This window comes from Microtus ochrogaster, chromosome 7, assembly GCF_000317375.1.
Source record: "Microtus ochrogaster isolate Prairie Vole_2 chromosome 7, MicOch1.0, whole genome shotgun sequence".
NCBI lineage: Eukaryota > Metazoa > Chordata > Mammalia > Rodentia > Cricetidae > Microtus > Microtus ochrogaster.
This window is the reverse complement of record NC_022014.1, coordinates 35,713,744-35,734,299: the sequence shown is the minus strand read 5'-3', so window position 1 is coordinate 35,734,299 and position 20,556 is coordinate 35,713,744. Positions and strand designations below refer to the sequence as shown.

At 44.5% G+C, this 20,556-nt stretch overlaps 1 protein-coding gene across 2 annotated transcripts in view; it reads left to right on the top strand.

Annotated features, from left to right (window-relative positions):
* LOC101980785 (Golgi apparatus membrane protein TVP23 homolog B) overlaps window positions 1-8,407 on the top strand; it is a 15,939-nt gene extending 7,532 nt beyond the window's left edge. Inside the window, exons 4-7 of one of the 2 annotated variants that reach the window (XM_005349877.2) lie at window positions 1,398-1,487; window positions 2,426-2,557; window positions 4,856-4,984; window positions 7,280-8,407. In XM_005349877.2, coding sequence (XP_005349934.1) covers window positions 1,398-1,487; window positions 2,426-2,557; window positions 4,856-4,984; window positions 7,280-7,306 — 378 coding nt within the window. In that variant the 3' untranslated portion in view covers window positions 7,307-8,407. The remainder of the gene's footprint in view (window positions 1-1,397; window positions 1,488-2,425; window positions 2,558-4,855; window positions 4,985-7,279) is intronic. The other variant, XM_026780930.1, reaches the window with a different exon arrangement.
* Window positions 8,408-20,556: the final 12,149 nt, after the last annotated feature.

Here is a 20,556-nt window from a genome sequence, read left to right as displayed (position 1 = left end):
TAACTCTGTAGACCAGGCTGTCCTTGAACTCTCAGAGATCTTCGCGTCTCTGCCTCCCAGGCAGTGGGATTAAAGGCATGTGCTACCACACTTTGAAGTCACAGAGGTCAATCTCCCTCTGCCTACCAAGTGTTGGGATTAAAGGTGTGTACCACACACAACAACTCTCTTCCCCTTTTTTTGTTTGTTACTTTAAGAACTTTAAATTTTAGTCTGCATATATTTTTAACACACTTCAAACCATTTAGAAATTTTCTTTGTCTTTGAATCTCTCTTTACTGTATATCTCTCTTTTTCTGACCACATGAGCCTTTAATTTACCAAGCAATATCAGTAGGACTAAAGCCGTGGCTTTGACGGCTGGATGCAGTCCATTCCTTAGCTTTCCAGCCTCATGGCTGAGGTACTGGCTGTAGCCATGTTTACTGCCACAACTCTATGGCATTTCAAGGTCCCTGCCAGCAAGTAAGTTGCAGCATTATGTCCACAGACAACACACAAGTCCTCTCTCTGTAGTCGGCCCTCCTGCCTCATACAGTCAGAATTTGCCCTGGCAGGACGGCCCAGAAAGCTGGCATTTTTAAACGGCTCAGCTTTTTTCCTGCTACAGCTGAAAACCGAAAAGGATGCGTTCAGCTTTTCATCAACACCCGTTTAAGTGTTTCGTGGCACGACCTCTTAATGAGAGCTGCAGGGTTTTGCAGCTAAAGCTGAGTCAGGAAAGCCTCTCTTAGATGAGAGCGCTTGCTTGCCTCTAGCAAGCAGAGCAGACCCAAGAAATTGCCACAAGAAACATGCTTTACTCTATTCTTTCCCAAGCTTTCTCAGGCTTTCTATGGACTCAGTTAGCCCCACGTTGGGCGCCAAAAGCAGGCTGAGGAAGCCATAGAGAGCAAGCCAGTAAGCAGCACTGCTCCATGGCCTCTGCATCAGCTCCTGTCTCCAGGTTCGTGCCTTGACTTCCTTTGATGATGAACTGTTATGTGGAAATGTAAGCTGAATAAACCCTGTCCTCCTTGAATTGCTTTGGTCATGGGTTTTAATCACAACAATAGTAGTACTAAGGCAGACCCCATCTTAAAAATTAAAAATAGAAAGAAGGAGGGGAAGACCTAGGGAGGAATTAGAGGTTTGGAGGAAGGACAGGTCCTCTGTCTTAGGGAGAAGAAAGGATAGTGCTTTTGGGTATGCCTGTTGCTTATCCTGTGAGCTCCATGCACCCTGGCTTTGTCATTGGCCACTTGTTTTAGTCTTTAGCCAAGACTGGTACATAGGGGTTAATTGGCTGTTCTGGGGGAAGAGCTGAAGAATTTTGTGAAATAGTACACTAAGATGGGATTTATAATGCTTTATTTAAATAATGCTTTAAAATGTGTGTTCATATTTATCTTTCCCAGAATGTCACTGGTAGACTAATGGTTGGCCTACGTTGGTGGAATCATATCGATGAGGATGGGAAGAGCCACTGGGTGTTTGAGTCCAGAAAGGTAAACTGATAAAAAATGTGCAGGTTCATTTGAGTACTGAAGGAGGGGTCAGGATTGGCAGCACCACTGCAGATCTCTTGCCCTGTTAGTACTAAGTCAGACAGCTTCCAAAGCATAGTGCACTCTGTCTGGTAACAGGCATACACAGGCAATATTCTAAGAGCAGGCCACGCTAAGCTGCCTGTCTGCCTGCTGCTGAAAGTCTTCTGGGTGATCTCCGGCTTTGTTGCCTTGCTGCCATCACCCTGGATCCTTCTGTGTTCAGTGGACACTTCCTCCTATGTCTTTGCTCCCATTGTCATTTCCTATTTGTCAGGAAGATTGCAGCTGGGTACAGGGTCAGAATGATTAGTCTATTCTTTAAGCCGGTGTCCTCAGGAACCATGGGGAGTCTGTTTGTTTTGGGTCACCCTGCTTCCTAATAGGAACATTCTATTTCCTTGTGGAAATCTTTTGGGAGACGGAGGATAAAAATCTTGGCAACACTACTAGTCAAATTGCTTGTGTATCGCTTGGCAGAGCCTTTGCAAGCAATACTTCTCAGAAAGCAGCATTGTGCTCAATGAGCTTGTATTACTGAGATCAAATCTGCCGTGGAAACAACTCATCACCCTAGTCAGCTCCTGGGTTTGGCCTAGACATGAAATCTAGATGATGCTTGGATTTCCTTAACTCTGACCTAGAAAAGCTTCAGTGCTTTCTTACGAATAAACAGTGCTAGTGCAAGGCCATGTCTTCCTGTTGTGCTGCAAACACACAACAAAGTAAATAATTCATTTATTAAGATTGTCATGGTGTTTTTGGTTCCAACAAAAAGGATGTTGATCGTCTCTATTAATCTTGAATTTGAGCACTGTGTGTTTTCTGTTTAAAAAGAAACTTTTGCTGATAAACCTGATTAGTGGTTGAATTGACTTTTATATTAATTGTTTTTGCAGTCAACTCCACAAGACAACAAAACTATTTCTGAAGCTGAGTCAAGAATCTTTTGGTTAGGACTCATCGCCTGTCCGATCCTGTGGGTGATCTTTGCCTTTAGTGCGCTCTTCTCCTTCAAAGTGAAGTGGCTGGTGAGTAAGAGTCATCATGTGACCTGTGCATCGGGCCGTCCTGATTGGGCAGCTTCATCTTGTGTTTCTGAGTTTCAGTCCCCAACTCTGCTTTTCCCTGAGTATCTGGGCACAGCTGCTTGCCAGTTTCTGTGGTGTCAGTGGTTGTTGTGGTCTTTTAAGGAAACTGTGGTTGGTACCTCTTGTGCTTACTCATTGCTAGGCTAGTTGATCATCCCAGACCTTGGGAGCTTAGAACAGCTGTCAGCTTTGTGTTGACCTATGGCAGTGGGCAACCCTTGGGGCGCTCTAGCTCATGGCTGATTCACCGGTTGAACTCATTGTCACTGTTGCCGCCACTCACCATGCTCAAGGCAATGGAAATCGGGATCTCTGTTCTGGGAATTAGGAGGATGTGGAAGAGCATCTGAAACAAATATAGATGCTGCTACATTCGGAGGATGCAGTCTGTCCCCTGAGCCAAACTGCGAGTCTAGTCTCTGTAACAGTTGAGTTCATTGCATTTGATGCACCCTGGCTTCATGTATTTTGGTTTTTGCTAGACCCCTGCTCCCCAGACTTTATAGCTCCTGTCCCTGGCTTGCTGTGAAAACTTGGTTTTGTGTGTTGTACACTAATATTTTTCCTGTTATGATGTGAGTGCTGTTGGTTTTTACTTTAGTAATCATCTTTATATATTTGCATCATAATCTCCTTTCACAAATTAGGAGATGTATTCAGCGTCTGTGGATTTGCTGCTGTGGTGGGGTCAGCAGTTATGGATCTCCCCTGTGGATAGTATTTTAGCTGTAGTGCTTCTCTGTATCTCGCTGAATGCTACACTTAGATGTGTTTATTGACTTAAAGACTTGATGTGCATGAAAAGAAACATTCCTGTGTCTTTGTAGTTTTTCCATTTTTGTTTGTTATTATGTTATTTTGTTTGATAGATTTGATAATAATTTCCTCTGAAATACTTCTCTGATTTTTTTTTCTCTTGATCTGCTTATGGGTATGCTTGTGTTTGTGTGAAAGCAGCACACGGGTGTGTGCACATGTGCATGTGGAAGATAGAGCACAGCCTCAGGTGGCCGCTTTGTTTTTTACCCAGGGTTGCAGCTTGGAGCTCACTGAGTAGGCCTGGCAGGCCAGTGGACCTTGGTTCTGCCAGGCTCTGCTCTCTGCACCTGATTACAGTGTGTGCCACTGCACCTGAATCAGCTCCTTATGTGTGCTTGGCAAGTGCTTTCCTGACTGTTTTCACATGCATGCTTCACATGTCCTTTTACTGCAGCTTCTTGTGTTGCTTGGTTGGCTACATTCTACTGTGGAGTGAAATTTTAAAAAACAACTTATAGGTTTATTCTTTAATGTTTTTATGACAAAGAATATGTCTCTGACTTTCTGTGAAGGATGACTGATTATGTTACTCCAGTTTGTTTTAAGCTAGTGAGTATTCAAGAGTAAAAACCCTAACTTCCATGTGAATGAGTCATTTTTCTCTCTTTGGTATCTCTCTCTTTCTCTCTCTTTTCTTCCCTTCCCCCCCCCCTTCCTTTCTCCCTCCTTCTCCCCCAATGTTAAAGCATCACAAGCAGGACATGTCTGTATTTATTGTGTATGAGTCTTTCTGGACCCTGGGCATCTGCCTGACTCTGCTTTCTTTCTCCCAGAATTCTGTTCGGTCTACTCAGCCTATCTAAGCTGCTGTCCTATCATAAGGCCAAGGCAGTTTCTTTATTAACCAATGAAAGTAACACATAGGCAGAAGACCCTCCTACATCAGATATGGATAGTGCAGTGGTTTAAATGAGATACTCCAGGTATTTGAATGCTTGGTGGTGCTGTTTGGCAAGGCTCCAGAGTTGTGACCTGCTGGAAGAAGTCTGCCACTGGGCAGACTTGGAGAGCTTAAGGCCTCACCCTGCTTCCAGTTTGCTCTCTGCTTTGTGCTTGTGCTTTAAGATGTGAGTCGTCAGCCTATGCTCCAGCTGCTGTGCCTGCCTGAGCCCCTGCCCTGCCATTATGAACTCTAACCCTCTGGAACCATAAGTGAAAATAAGCCCTGTTGTATTGGTCATGTTGTTTTATCACAGCAGTAAAAAAGTAACTAAAATATGAATGCAAATGATGCCGCTTGAATGGTCTGGTGTCTTCTCCAGAGTTGCATCAGGGAGGTCCCTTCTGCAGCTGAGGAGTCTCATTGCTTCAGCCTCTGACTTCCAGTGCTTCCTTTTCTCCACTCTACCTTGTCTCATTTAGTGGTGTAGAGAAAAGTCAGTTTGGACTAGTAACTATGATTGTCTCCCCCTCTCCCAGGCTGTGGTAATCATGGGTGTGGTGCTGCAAGGTGCCAACCTTTATGGTTATATCCGGTGTAAAGTGGGCAATAAGAAGAACTTAACCAGCATGGCTACCTCATATCTTGGAAAGCAGTTCCTAAGACAAGTAAGTGTTTTTTAAATATGATCTGTGACTGATACAACAATGTCTGGCTCCTGTAGAGTTTATTTTTTAACACGTGCTTGTTTTTAAATTACTTTAAATTTTATTTATTTATTTATTTACTCATTATGTATACAGTGTTCTGTCTGCCTGTATTCCTGCAGGCCAGAAGAGGGCACCAGACCTCATTACAGATGGTTGTGAGCCACCATGTGGTTGCCGGGAATTGAACTCAGGGCCTTTGAAAGAGCAGGCAATGCTCTTAACCGCTGAGCCATCTCTCCAGCCCCATACTTTAAATTTTTTATGTGTGGCTGTTTGCCTGTGTGTCTGAACACCACATGTGTGCAGTGCCCCAGAGAGGCCAGAAGAGGGCATTGATTGGATCCCATGAAACTGGCCTTAGAGATGGTTGTGAACCACCATGTGGGTGCTGGAACACACTGTCCTCTTGAAGAGTGATGAGTGCTTTTAACCACTGAGCCATCTTTTCAGTCCACCAGATGCTTTGTAATTAGTTACCTGACTATTTCAGCAAGGGACGACAGATATACTCTACTTGCTCTTTGGGGGCTTGTAGGACATTTCAGAAAAGTATCATTCACTATTAAAATTATTTTGAAACAAAGAGAAATAAAATGTCATTGACAATCACTCATATCTCATAGATCATCTCAAGTTCAGTTGCTTTTCATTAGGATTGCTTTAAATGAAAGTTCTTGAGAATGTATATTGCATGGTTTGGGGATTTATAAGAACAAACTAATTCAAAAGGCTTTATCATTAGCGTTGCTTTAAAGTACTTTGATTCCCCCCACTCAGAACACAGGGTTTATTTCTTTATTCTTGGAATTATACTTATTTTATTTTGTACATGTATGAGTGCTTTGTCTACATGTGTGTCTCTATGTGTGCCACATTTGTGCCTGGTGCCTGCAGAAGCTGAGGGTGTTAGGTCCTGAGACTGGAGCTGTGGATGCTTGTGAGTGGTGCTAGGAATCGAGCTCCGATTCTGCAAGAGCAGCCAGTGTTCTTATCCACTGAGTCATCTTTCCAGCCTCCTTAGAGTTCTCCAGTGTGATGGTTGAAATCAAGGTGTTCAGTGGGATAATGGGGTAGTTATAGTTACAGGTTTGGTTAAATGTCTTGGAAAAGTCCACTAGGCCTCTCTGTGAATCCCCTCAATGAGGCTTGGCTTAGTAGCAATGTTAGAAAGAACAGTGGATCTCAAATTCCAACATGTCACAGTAGATGCTTGGGCTTCACCCGTGAGGCTTCTTATTCAGCAGATGTGGGCATGGTGCCATGGTCAGCATTTCTAAAAAATGCTGTCTGAGAGTTACACTACATAACTAAGTGGGGAGACACCATGATGTACTCCAGAAATTCCTTCTTTTCTTCATTTTACTTCAGTTTCCCTTTACAGAAGATAAGAAGTAGGGGAAACAAATAGTCTATATGCACATACACGGGTGGGGGCATGAGTGTGCACGGGCATGCATGTGGAGGTCAGAGGACACTCGGTTCTCTCCTTCCCTCGTGGGTCATGGAGATCAAGCTGAGATCATCCAGTGTGGTGACAAAGCACTTTTCCATGCCGAACAATCTTATAGGGACTTGATTCACTGTTAGAGTTTTGTGTGGTTCCATGCTATGGTCCACTTGTTGTGTATGCTTTACTATTGTAGGATTTTCCTTCCTTCCTTCCTTCCTTCCTTCCTTCCTTCCTTCCTTCCTTCCTTCCTTCCTTCCTTCCTTCCTTCCTTCCTTTTTTCCTTTCGTCTTTTTGAGATGTGTCTCACTAGGTGCCCTTGGCTGGCCTGGAACTTGCTGTGTAGACCAGGCTGGCCTTGAACTCACAGAGATCTGCCTGCTTATACCTTCTGAGTGCTGGGATTAGAGGTGTGTGTGTCACTACCCCCGACTGTGATGGCTTTTAGTTTTACTGTATAAGTCTTTCCCCTTATGATTTTCAGAAGTGTTTTAAGTTAGGAAGGACTTTGCTGTTGAACCTTGGACCTGGTATGATATTAACATTATATCTCAGGTTATATATCTGGTGACACCCTGATTAATATGATGAGCTGGATGTCAGGGTGGATGATGGAATCCACAGGTTTTCTTCTATTTTTGTCCATGTCTTTAGCATGAAAATAATAACAATAAGGTGATGAAAACAGTGTAGTGCCCGATTGGCACTGCTGCAAGTGCAGTGGCCCCAACTGTGATCCTGTGAGTTGCACTGCTCGGCGAAGTGAAGTAATATTGCTGTTAAAGTGTTGTTTTTCTCTGTTGCAGAACGCTGGGGATGATCAGGCGTCGTGAGTGAAGATGGAGCCTATGTGTCATGAACCCTGGGGACAGCGGACAAGATTCTTGATCTTCAGAGCTCAGTCTGTGTTGCAGTGGGGTGTTGTGTTAATTTTCTCTCTTAAAAGCATAATTTAGAAGAAGGAAACCTGGTTTCATCTTAAGCCGTATGGGGTTAGAAAGTCTGATGTTGCTGGAGACAGTCAGAGTTTGCTGGGGGTGGTGTTTGTGTCTAGACAGTCCTGTGACGGCAACATGTCCCAAGTTCGTGTGTCTGCCACCTGGTGGATCTTTGCGTTTTAATCCATAGAATGTAGGAAGAGGCCTTCAGTCTCTCGCCTCTGTTTGCAGAGTATTTCTGTACATTGTTCTCAGAGGAAAGTTTTGATTTAGTGTAAGGGTGAACATGTTAGTTTATGTATGAATTAGAAAGTTATTTTTTTTGTGGTTTTCGAGACAGGGTTTCTTTGTGTTCTTTATGGTAAAAATTCTTATCTTTGATGTATATAAGCAAGTGAAAGCTAAGTTAGGACAGTTGTGTTAACTGATTATTAAAATTTTGTTTTTACTTGGTAATAAGTCATTTATTCAAGGTCTGTTTGATGTAAATGGATATTTGTAGCTGTGTGGTGGATTCCCCCCCAGGGGCTACTGCTGCTGTGTGTCTTTTGTGGCCACAATTCACTCTAGAACCATCTAAAATCTCTTAGTGGTCGGTGGGTTAATGAAATATTGCCTTTTAATAAGAATATTATTCTTATGTAATAATGGGAGTAATTGTTTAAATACTTGGCATAATAAATGCCTATGAAACATTGTATGAATCTATTTTTTCTTGTTATAATGGGAATATTGTAAACCACACATTTGTATTAAAGATAACTCCTAAGACAAAGCAATATAGTATAGAGTAAACCAAATGTAACCTATTGTAGGCAGCTGAATTCTTTTGTAGCTACTGTGAATTTTGTTGGAATCTTTAGATTATGTTGTGAAAACATTTGTCCATTGTTGACATTTTTTAAATGTCTGTTTATTAAATAAGGGTCTTTATTAAGAGTGTAGCTAGGCAGGTGCATAACTTTATATTTATATAAAACTGCAGTTTACAAAGCATTAGGTGTGTGGTCCCGTTTAATCATGGCATTTGTGACACCTTTGGATGCTGACTTGCTGAAGGCGACGCTTGACCACAGGAGCATCTGGAGACTCTACCGCAGGACAAGGCTGTTTGGGGAAGAAACACTTTCTCCAAAGGCAGCTGCTTCTTTGGATGAGTTCATTAAGTGCCGTTGTCCGTTTGACTTTCCTCCATCGGTTGGTTCACCTGACAAGGCAGGTGGGCACTTACTAGAGATAGGTTTTTACTTGATCAGGAAGATGCAAAGCTTGAGGATTGGGAGGCTGGCCTGTTCTGTGTGGGTAACCATGTTATTTTTGCCTGAAATTCTAAACAAATACGGATTTGATTTTGGACTATGCACATGGCAGGATTTACCACCTGCCTCTCTTTAGTTTTCTTCCTTCCTGACTGGAGAGCATGGCAACCACCCAGATTTCATCAGTGAGACTTGGTGTGACCATGCAACCAGGTTCTGTCCAGAGGATCCCGGACGAAGGGTGGGAAAAGGAAAGGGTGCAGACATTCTCACCCTCTCCTCATTTTCATCCCACTGTCTGAGGGAAGATGGAAGCAGATGCCTGCCTCCTCTTCTGAAGGGAGGGCGATTCCACCTGAGTCCAGGGTGGTGAGCCAGGGAGTTTATTGGACTTACTTACACAGCATGCCTGTTTTAATTATTGCATCACAGTTGAAAATGGCCCTGGAGAGATTGCAGGTAAGTGGTGTTTTCTTTATACCTTTCCCATCAGTGTAGGTCCCGCTGATGGAGTGGATGGTGCTGTAGAAATGAAGACACTGCCATGCCCTTCAGCCCCCAGTGTCTGCTCTCTGACTCCCATGTGATAAGGGGATGGTGTGTGCATACAAGTGAAGACACATTGACTCCACTGCAGTCACTTTAACCTTGCCTTCTCAAGTGTCTAGTGATGTTCCTGCGTGAATTCTTTCACTTGCTTTTCCCAAAATCCCAAGAGGGAGGAGGACCATTGTGTACCATGTAACTTCCTGTTACAGATTCACAACCAAAGTTAAGCAAAAGAACAATGCACTTGAGGTCACTTGTGGTAAAGGTATAGCATCCACCAAGTTCCCCATTATTGTTTCCCAGGCTGCTTAATTAGTTGAGGTCATGTCATTGTGGCTAATGAAAGTGGGGTGAAAGTGGGTGTTGGGTGTGACTGACTCTCCAGTCTTTTGCCCCTTACCATGGCACCTAGTAGTATTCAAGGTGGTGGGGCCTCAGGCAGCTCTGGAGATGTGGACAGTCCCTCTGCCTGGTCCGGTTGGGCCAGACTGCAAGTGAGAAATAAACCTGTGGAAAATGAACCCATTGGCTCTCTGGCTAATTGGTTACTACAACACGGCAAAAAATTGCATGGCAGAGCAGCCTGTTTAAGCAGCACAGAGGCACAGCCAATAAGCTGTAGCCAGAAAACCTAAAAAATGCTAATCATTCTATTTGGTGTTTGTGTGCACACCTGCGGAGGTCAGAGACAACTTGCAGGAGTTGGTTTTCTCCTACCCTGTGTGTCCTGTGAATCAAATCCAGACCTTCAGACTTGATAGTAAGCACCTCTCTACCCACTGAACCGACTCTATGGCCCCAGAAAACATTTTCTAGAATTCTCAGCTCGGTTACCTTTTCATTGTTTGATGCTGTTTCCTATTGCAAAGATAGTTGGAATCTTTGTCGTTAGTGCAAGGCCAGTGTGCAGGTGGGCTACAAAGACTTTCATGACAGGCCACTCAGGTAAGAGCTGTTAGTCCATGTCCCATCTAAGTGGACAAGAAGCTTTGCATTTCTAGCCCTTGGTTGTCACTCTCAGGTGTGGGACCATGCTGCAGGCCTTTTAGGTTTTTAAGAGAAATGGAGAGTTTATATGAAATCGGACCTTTAAATACATATGCTAAATTTAAAGCTTCATATGAAGTCAAATTAAATATACCTGCAGGCCAAATACAGCCGTGCTAATAGTGTAATGATCTTCATAGCTTCACAGTAGTGCCCCCCCCCTCCAGTGTCAAAGCCTCCTGGCTCCTGTAAAGGCCGGGCTGGAGGTTCTGGGGCCACCTGTCAGCCCTCTCCACAGATTTCAAACAGCAAATTGGGTTGTTTGGAAGGGCAGGGAAACCAGAGTTTATCTTGAGCTTCGAGGAAGACATTGACAGTATGTCCAACAGGTCATTTCAGAGTAAAACCCAGATTTTAGTATTTTCCTTTGAGAAACAGAAACACCGAGACCCACACTGGAGCACCGGACATAATTCTCAAGGTCCAAATCAGGAGCAGAAGGAGAGAGAGCACGAGCAAGGAACTCAGGACCGCAAGGGGTGCACCCACACACTGAGACAATGGGGATGTTCTATTGGGAATTCACCAAGGCCAGCTGGCCTGGGCCTGAAAAAGCCTGGGATAAAACCAGACTCTCTGAACATAGCGGACAATGAGGACTACTGAGAACTCAAGAACAATGGCAATGGGTTTCTGATCCTACAGTACATACTGGCTTTGTAGGAGCCTAGGCAGTTTGGATGCTCAACTTACTAGACCTGGATGGAGGTGGGGGTTCCTTGGACTTCCCACAGGGCAGGGAACCCTGATTGCTCTTTGGGCTGAGGAGGGAGGGGGGCTTGATTGGGGGAGGGGGAGGGAAATGGGGGGCGGTGGCGGGGAAGAGACGGAAATCTTTAATAAATAAATAAAAAAAAGAAAAAAATAATTATTTTGTCCTTAGTAAGAAAAGAAGAAACATTTTCCTCAATGCTTTTTAGAGGATGGTGTCACCATGTAATTTCTTCCCCCTAGGGACACTGTCCCCATAGTTTTCTGACAGTCCCCAAATCACAGTTATAGCTGAAAATGACATTTGTTTTTAAGTTTGGAAAGAGGAACAGGCATTCAGTCCTATTGAAAAAAGGGCTCAGGAATCACTGCTGACATGGCTTCTACTGGATGAACATGCTGTCAGCCAGCTGCAAGGCAGTCTGGGAAAACAGCTATTTAGTAGGCCTGCCAATGCCTTTAATGAGAGGTTGTTAAAATGGAGGAAGTGGGCTATATTCCTCATGTGGATCTTTAGGTAGAAGACGACTGACACTTGGTGGCTCTTAGCATCATTCCCATAACAAATAGGCTAAATAGCCTTTTATCCTGACAGGTGTTTGTTTGTTTGTTTATTTATTTATTTATTTTTAAGAGATGAAGTTAATTCATGTAAGTACAAACTGGGTAAATGATTCTGCGAGGGCGAAGGCTGCTTCGCTCTTAGTGTACAACTGTTTTAACGTGGCTCAGGAGTTGGATTTTAGACTCCAGGGGGGTCTCGTTAGCTGGTGCCTCCTAGACAGGGTAAGAGCTACGGATGTTAGTTGCCTATAGGGCAGTTTTGTGCAACAGTGAATTATGCATCTCATAACTTTCTAATATTTCTATCCCTGGAAATCCTGTTACAATGAGAGGGCTGACCTGGCCCTAACACTGGACTGCCATTGTGACAAGGCTACTTTGTCACTGATGGAGTAGTAGGATGAGAACAAGAACAGCCCCTACTCAGAGCATGGATCCAGGGTGCTATGCAAGCCACAGATGGTGACTGAATGTCCCCTCTCCTAGCTCATACGACTGATGCTGGTGCATTAACAGTCACATCTTTAGAGCACTTGCTTCTTCCTGCTTTCTAGATTAATAGTAACATCTTGACCCAGAATTGCCCATGCTCTCTGGAGGCATCCAGCCTGAGCAAAACTGATCCCCAGAGCCCTCCTCTGACCGTAGTGGAGGTAGTGGGAAGTCAGCAGCAGAATGAAGGGGGAAATCCATGGATGTGGAAATGAAAACATTCTGCTAAAGGATTAGTGGGTGAAAGGAAAAGCCACGGGAGGATTAGAAAATCCCGAGATTTGGGAAGACGGTCACAGCAAACTAAGACTCAGAGAAAGTATTGAGAGCCGTGCGCTTAAGTAAAGGACAGAAAAACGGAACGATGACGGTGATTACTGAATACCGTTTTTATCTGGCTGGAGTGTGGAGCATTTGCATCTGCCTTGGTGTTGAGACTTAACGACTTAACAAGCCTTGTGCTCTCCCCAGCCTGTTTCTCATCAGTGGTTTCCTCCTCTCAGCATTCTTAGCAAGCAGGGACTGTTGTATTACTAACATGTAATCCTGAGGACTGGATCCCTGTCTCCATCCAGGGTGTAATTACAGAGAGGCAGGAGGTTGAGAGTCGTGTGTATTTACTCCAGACGGGAATAGTTCATGGGATTAAATGAGAGGATCCCTGTAAAATGTTCAGTGTATTTCCAAGCCTACAGCGATCACTGTTGGTGGTCGTATAAACAGAATGGAAAACCATCCCGCAGATATCTAAAGATCAGCGCCTAGGAAACAAACCCCTACGTGAGTAGCTCCCCTTAGGTTCTGGTTCTAACCCAGAGCAAGGTACGGAGGCTCCAAATGGAGCAGAGCAGGAAAAGATGTGAATCTTAGGTCTTAGTTTGCTTAAAACAAAGTAGAGATAGTAAAAAGTGAACAAAACGCACAGCGTCCTGAGCACATGAATTGGGCAGCCTTCGTGCTGAGAAGAGGTTCAGAGCACTCTACTGCTAACACGCGCATGGAACACTTGGTAGAAGGGAAACAGGAAGGAAGAAGATTGGTTGTGGAGTGAACGTCTGCCGCCTACAGGGATCCCTTAACTCCCTGCTTTCTCAGAGGGTTGGAGCTATGCTTGGCTTGGTGGTGTGGAACTTTGACACAGGCACTCCGATTTGATTATTTTCTTTTAAAGTTTAGCGCAGAGCTCAGTCCAAATCAATGACCCCTGTAAAGATCTTGAGAGATCCTAAGTTATGAACTGGAGTTTACGATATTGTTCGCTTCTAATTTTATAGTTGAAACACATTTGTTCTCTGTTCCCTCTAGAGACCACTCTAGGATGCCTTTCTCTGCCTGCAGGTCCCTCTTTTGTGTAACGTGCATGTGGTCCACTAGATGGCAGTATACCAACGTATCGTATGCATGCTGTATATGGACCTGCTAGGTACTGCAGCAGCCAATTGCGGGGTTTACATGGGAAATGGTGGGATTCTAGTTTGCCTTTATGGGAGTCAGGGCTAAATCTATCCTTTCTGTTCGCCAATTAATTGAAATCATTGCTAATAGATGGATAGATGCTGAGTGACTAAGTGTGGTGAGAGAGTACCTGCTTGGGTAAGTATAGAAAAACACCTGTGTATAGTGAGTATAGCAAGAGACCTGCGTGTAGCGAGTTTAGCAAGGCACCTGTGTGAAGTGAGTTTAGAAGACACCTGCGTGTAGTGAGTATAGCAGAATACCTCCATGTAGTGTCCGTTTAGCAAAGTCCCTATCTGGAAAGTGAGAAGACTCTGGCTGGAGGGTCCGCAGCTTTCCCAGGGTCGGGTAAGTGGAGACAGGTGAATCTGGGACTTGCAGAAACTAAGGGGAAGATGCCTAGCATGGGAAGTTTAGGAAATGCTGTCTTGGAAGTCAGTGCCAAGGGGAATGGAACCTTGGGACCTAGCCAAAGCTACACAGTTAAAAGACATCTCTGTTATCTTTCAGAAAATATAACAATGTATGGTGTCTGTAACAAAAGTGTTAAGGAACTGAGAGCTAAGGGGCATGAAGCTGCACCGATGGAGCTGAGGTTAAACACGGGCTTCCTAACTACCAGCTGTGTACTCCTGAGCAAATCACGTACCTCTTTGACCCTCTGGCAGTATCTCTAGGAGGGAGATAGCAATCTACATTTTACGGTGGAGGAAACAGGCTTAGAGGTGTAGGGCTTGATCAAAGGTCATGGAGCAGTTAGAATAAATGGCTCTAAGATTTGGATCTGAACAAGAATGCCCTAGGCTTACACTGTTAAGCACTACGTAGGAGATCTCGGTGCTGTCCCCTCACATAAGCCAAGGCCCCTGAGAAGCACAGGTGCGAACACAAAGAGGTCTAGATCAAGGCTTTGACTTTAATAATGATGGAAGTTGGCAATATCAAAACCTGTAGGTGGAAAACCAGAAACTTGCCTGTTGCAGCCTCAAGGACAAGTCTTCCTCAGGAAAAGAAGTCTCTCTTCCCTTTAAGGCCTTCAGCTGGCCAGACCTAGCCATACATTGACTAGGGTACCATTAGAGACAGGTCTTCACTCTGTAGCCCAAGTTGGTCTTAAGTTTATGGTAAGCCCGCCTCAGCCTCCCAAGTTCTAGGATTACAGGTATGAAGTACTATACCCTGTGGGGGTCCTCTTTCCCTCTTGGCCTGTTGGCCATCAGCCCGAGAGAGGAAAGAGGCAGGAGGGACGACAGAAAGCTTTGTATGTGGCTCATGAGCATGAACGGAGTCGGTGAGTCAACTCAGTTTTATTTCAGAGTATGAGGAATAGATAGGATTGGGGAGCCTGGTGACAAACCCTAATTTGCATTAAGTGGCATGCTCCTATCACAAGGCTTGGTATGTGGCAGTCGGGTCCTATAGCAGAGCCCCTAGCTCAAGACTTCTCAGCAGGGATCTGTGCCAAGGGTCAAGCTAAAGACAGAATCAGTCTCTGGTTTACAGACAGCTTTAGATAAGATCAGTCCTTCAGGCCCAGGGACATTCTCCATATAGGGACAGGTAGAGAGCAGGAAATCTCCTGGGGAGGGAGGGAGTTTCCATTGTTGACCTTAGAGAAAGCTGCCAGGCCTTGGCAGACAGTGACCTCTAGCCAGCCACCAATGTTCCAACGACACCTAGCAGAATATAGTCTTTCGATAATGTTAACTGTGTACATAATACCTTCACAGTAGTGCCTATTATTGTTTGATTAGCCACACACTATCACAGCATTGACAGGGACAGCTAAACGGCACACCTTCCAGGTGTCTGTAAGCATGGTCAGCAGGGGGCTCCCTTGTTATCTCTGCATCAGCGCATAGCCCACTGCACCCATTCAGCAAGCAGGAGGTGTGTGCCACCTCATGCCAACCTTGGTGAAGGCACAGAGCCTCGGTGTGTCTAACTCATGCATTGCTTTCTCTTGGGTCTCACAGCACATCAGGACTTCTGTAGAAGCAGTTGGGCAAATATCCTTGGTTAGCCTTGTCTCTTCCAATGAAAACGTGAAAGTTTCAAACAACAGGACTAGCTGAGGTTAGACCAGCATGTGTAATTATGGATCTGAGAATGCCTGTAGCTGTGGTGTGCATCCTTCTGAGGCCGGGCTGTCCCTTCAGAGACAACAGATAGGGTTGTGGACAGCACCCACTTGGTAGAAGTATCCTTTGGAGAGCCTTCTGTCTTAGTGTTCTATTGCTGTGAAGAGACACCATGGCCTAGGCAACTCTTAGAAAAGAAAGCATTTAATTGGGGGCTGGCTTACAGTTTCAGAGGGTTAGTCTGTCATCATCGTGGCAGGGAAGAGACAAGCATGGTGCTAGAGCGGTAGCTGAGAGCGGCACTGTAAGAGCCAGAGTTAACCAGCAGGCTCCACGTGCCCAAGGACCAGATAGCTTTCTGGAATGCTGGGAGTGGCAGTTGTTGGAAAATAATGACGCCATGTGGAGAATATAATGGCCGTGTGGTTCTGTCCTTAAAAAGCCCCTCCAACACATGTCTCGTTGCCACTTGAGATTCTAGTGAGTGGACCTGGTCAGAGCCCATCTGCCTGCCCAGTTTTTAGTACTTAATTAAAGCTTGCTTCAAATTGACTCAAAACTGTGGGGCTGTTTTCTCTTGCAAATCTCAGGATTAACAGCACCTAATTTCACACCCCCTCCTCTGCATCAGAGAGAGAGAGAGAGAGAGAGAGAGAGAGAGAGAGACATCCCTTGTAGCTGAATTGTGTAAACACCGTGTCCGTTCTCCTCTTTCTGGTATTACATCGTATCATAGCCTCCTAGAAAGCCATCTCTCATGCCTTTCTTTAGGTTATAGCCACACAAATCCTTTGGAAACCACTTATCCGTGTCCGGCAGTATAACCCAGGACAGAGTTAGGCCTGTGGCTGATGCAGGTTGCATCAGAGAGAGCTCATTTTGAGAGTAAGGCATTCTGGGAGGGTACTACTGTTCATAAGAAGTGCCATCTTGTAAAACTGTCTAATAGACGGTGAAATAAGCCAGAGAGCTTGGCAGTGGTGGCACACGCCTTGAATCCCCACACTCGGGAGGCAGAGACAGGCATAGCAGAATTCGAGGTCAGCCTGGTCTACAGAGCAAGTTGCACAACAGCCAGGACTACACAGTCTTGAAAAAACAAAACAACAACAACGCCCCTGCCCCCTGGGAAAAAAACCCAACAAACAATAAAAGAAGCCAGAGAAGCATCAAGGAAGGTAATGCAATTTTTCAGGGAATTTTTTTTTTCTATCTCTAGGAGTAAAATGGAGAAAGGACATATTAAGTTACAGGAGCCGTGTCTGCAAAGTGTGGGGTTCACAGGTACACGTACCCCTGTGCACAGATGCATATGTCCCCACTCCTGTGCAATGAAAGGGAATACCTGGATGTTCTCGGCAAGTGTTAGGCTCACTTCTGCGTCCTTTCCCTGAGTATGGGACATGCTGCAAGAGTTAAAAATACTTCTGCTTTAACTTTGTTCAGGATTGTTCAGGATGTCTTTAGATTTTCTGCCTTACATTTGAATTAATTAACTCTGTGTGTGCGCATGTGTGCATGAAAGAGAGGGGGGTGGTGGGAGAGCCTGTGTGAGTGAGTTTGCCAGTGTGCATGTGGGGGACATCAGAGGATGACGGTCAGGAGTCAGTTCTCTACTTCCACCGTGTCTATTCCAGGGGTTGAAGGCAGGTCATCAGACTTGATTGACAAGTGCCTTTATCTACTGAGCCCTATCACCACCGGCCCTGGGTGCCTTAAGTAAGTTTTTAGAATATAACAAAATTTTGAACTTTTTCTACTGACTTATTAAGTGAAAACACTTTCCTAGATAATTATGATACACTATAGTTTCTTCCAAGTTACAAAATGATATTTTTCACATAGTCAACTTTAAAGATGGTCTAGAATTTATTTACATAAGCGTGAAGTGGGGATCTCCTTTAATCTTTCCCACGTGCAGCTGTCTTAATATGTTATATGAACAGTGGACATTACTAATTTGTGAGGCCATTCTGGTAATTTTTTAGTGTGTACGGGTTCATTTTTCTCATTTATTTAGAGGGACATTTTATAAATTCTAATTAATTATTTGCTGTTGACATATGTTGCAAATGTCACTTTAAACTACTGAGAACATTGAGAGGATCAGTCTCATATATTTCTTCTCATCTGTCCTGTCTGGGCATCCCTGAGGATGTATTTTCCTACATGTTTCCCAAAAGCTTCCAGCTCCTGCCTGTGAATCTACCTGAGCTGATTGCTTTGGTTACCAGGATGGGAAGAGATACAATGTATGGTCCACATTCAGTGACTACCTGGTTTATCCTTAGATTCCTTATCTGCAGCATAAGAAGTACTTGCCCAAGTGGCCACTGCTCCGAATATGAAAGATGCTGGGCGTGGTGGTGCATGCCTTTAATCCCAGCACTAGGGAGGCAAAGACAGGTAGATCTCTGAGAGTTTGAGGCTGGCCTGTTCTACATAGTGGGTTCTAGGACAGTCAGGGCTACCTAGATAGACCATTACTTTAATAATAATAATAATAATAATAATAATAATAATAATAATAATAATAATATGGAGACACAGAGAGTGGACCTGAATGTAACCTGAAATATGTCAGTTGACTTTGTTTAGATTTGGGAGGTGCTTGTTACATAGCATCATGGCAGTAACATGATAGATTAACACAATATCTAGTTTATTTTTCATAAGGATAGTCAATTATTGGCACACCCGTTCTTCCCACATTGGTGGCCTACTTTGAGTCTGTCGCACAATTCCTGTTTATATGGGTGTCTGTTTTGCACAATCCCTGCTTATATGGGTGTCTGTTTCTGGACTCACTTTTTCATTCTGTTTCTCTATTGGAACATCCAATATCAATGTAAATCGGTGTACATTTCTTTTATTTTTTTCAGACTTTTTCTTCAAGACAGGATTTCTCTGTGTAATTGGCTATCCTGGAACTCACTCTGTAGACTAGGCTAGCCTCAAACTCACAGAGATCCACCTGTCTCTGCCTCCCAAGTGCTGGGATTAACGATATGAACCACCATGCCCTGCAGTATTATTATTATTTGAGTATAGATGTGTTTGTTCCTTCATATCCAATACTTATCTATTTATTTATCCTTTGCTACACTAGCTTGGCATTTCAATGATTGGAGAGTAGATATATTTGTTTTTTCATTTCCGATACTTGTTTATTTATTTATTCTTTGCTACTCTAGCTTGGAATTTCAGTATATAATATTGTAAGAACATGTTGGTGTCAAGCACCCTTGTTTGTTATCAGTATTTGGGAGATTTTAAACAATAACATCATATTTAATGGTAAAAAATTGAAAACAGATTTTAAGTGCTGTTCACTTCCCACCTTGATGTGGAAAAGGGGAGGCCTAGCCGACTAGGAAGCTGGACGGGCTGCATGGCCCTCCACCACGCATGGGACAAAAGGGCATGCGAGCCCGTGATCCAGAGGACAGGTGAGTCAGTGAAGGAGTGCCAGGGAGGAGATGGAGAATGGTCCAAAGATCGAGATGGGGTAGGTTGGGCTATTGGAACCTCATGGTTTAAACTGTCATGCTGCGCATGTGTCCTGGGAGACAGCTTGGGAATTAGAGAAGAAAACCTCGGCCGAACTCCAGGTAATGCTTTCTAACCGGTGCAGCGGATGAGGCTGAAGATACCTGCTTCCTTGCCCCCATCCCAATGAAGGAACTGAATGAGCATGCAGGGCGATATTAGTCAGCTGAGCTCAGTTTGCCAGGGACCCATTCATACTGAATTTTTTATGGCACGATGTTTATAGCTTAGCCTCTGGAACCAAATTCATCATTACAGTGTGAACCGTTTCTGTCAGTTTTGCACGCCCTGAATTTATAGTTGAACACCTAACCCTCAGTGCCTTATAATGGGGCTATGTTTAGCAGTAAGGCCTTTAAAGAAACGATGAGGGTAAAATGACACCTGGGAGGACTCTGGTCCAATGTAATCGGTGTCTTTGTAAGAAGAGGTTTTGATTCAGGCACACGGAGGGGAGCCCTGGGAAAATACAGCGAGAAGACCACTGACAAACCTAGGAGAACAGCCACGGGGCACCACCCTACTGATACTTAGGTCTCAGGCTTGCAGTCCCTAGAACTGTGAGACGGGAATTTATCTCAAGCCCTGCAGTTGTGCTGTGTGCGACAATAGGTCTCACACTAATAATCTGAGCTCTGTAGCCCAGCTCTCACATCTGCTTACTCTTATGACAACCGCCGGCATCTCGCCTCCGTTCCTGCTGTTTCCTGGCTGTGCACTGCTGCAGCGACCATAACCGCTATAGGGTCTTGAGTTCGTACTGCTAAGGCTTTCAGGCCAACTCAGTCGATGGTCAGAGATGTGTGTGTGGTGTGTGTATGTGTGTGTGTAGTGTGTGTGGTGTGTGTGTGTGTGGGGTGTATAGTGTGTGTGGTGTGTGTATGTGTGTGTGTGTGTGTAGTGTGTGTGGTGTGTGTGTGTGGGGTGTATAGTATGTGTGGTGTGTGTGTGGGGGGTGTATAGTGTGTGTGTGGTGTGTGTGTGTGGTGTGTGTAGTGTGTGTGGTGTGTGTGTGTGGGTGTATAGTGTGTGTGGTGTGTGTGTGTGGGGTGTATAGTGTGTGTGGTGTGTGTAGTGTGTGTGTATAGTGTGTGGTGTGTGTGTGTGTGTGTGTGTGTGTGTGTGTGTGTGTTGGTGAGGAGGTATGTGAAAGCTGAGTTTTACAGTAACTGTAGTCCTGGCTCCTTGAGCTCATATTCAGAGGCTTGAAATCTCTTTCCTGGCTTCACAGTTCTGGTTCCTCACAAGCAAAAACAATGAAAAATTCGATGCCTTTTCCCATTCCTGTCTGAATCCTAACGGCCTTGGTGACATCTCAGCATGAAACGCTTTCCCATTGTGGTTTCAGCCTTTCACCCAGGCCTCTGCTTTGGGAGGAGATGGTCCTGCTCCCACAGATGGCAAATTCCTCGGCAGCACCTGGCCGGGTAGCCCACGT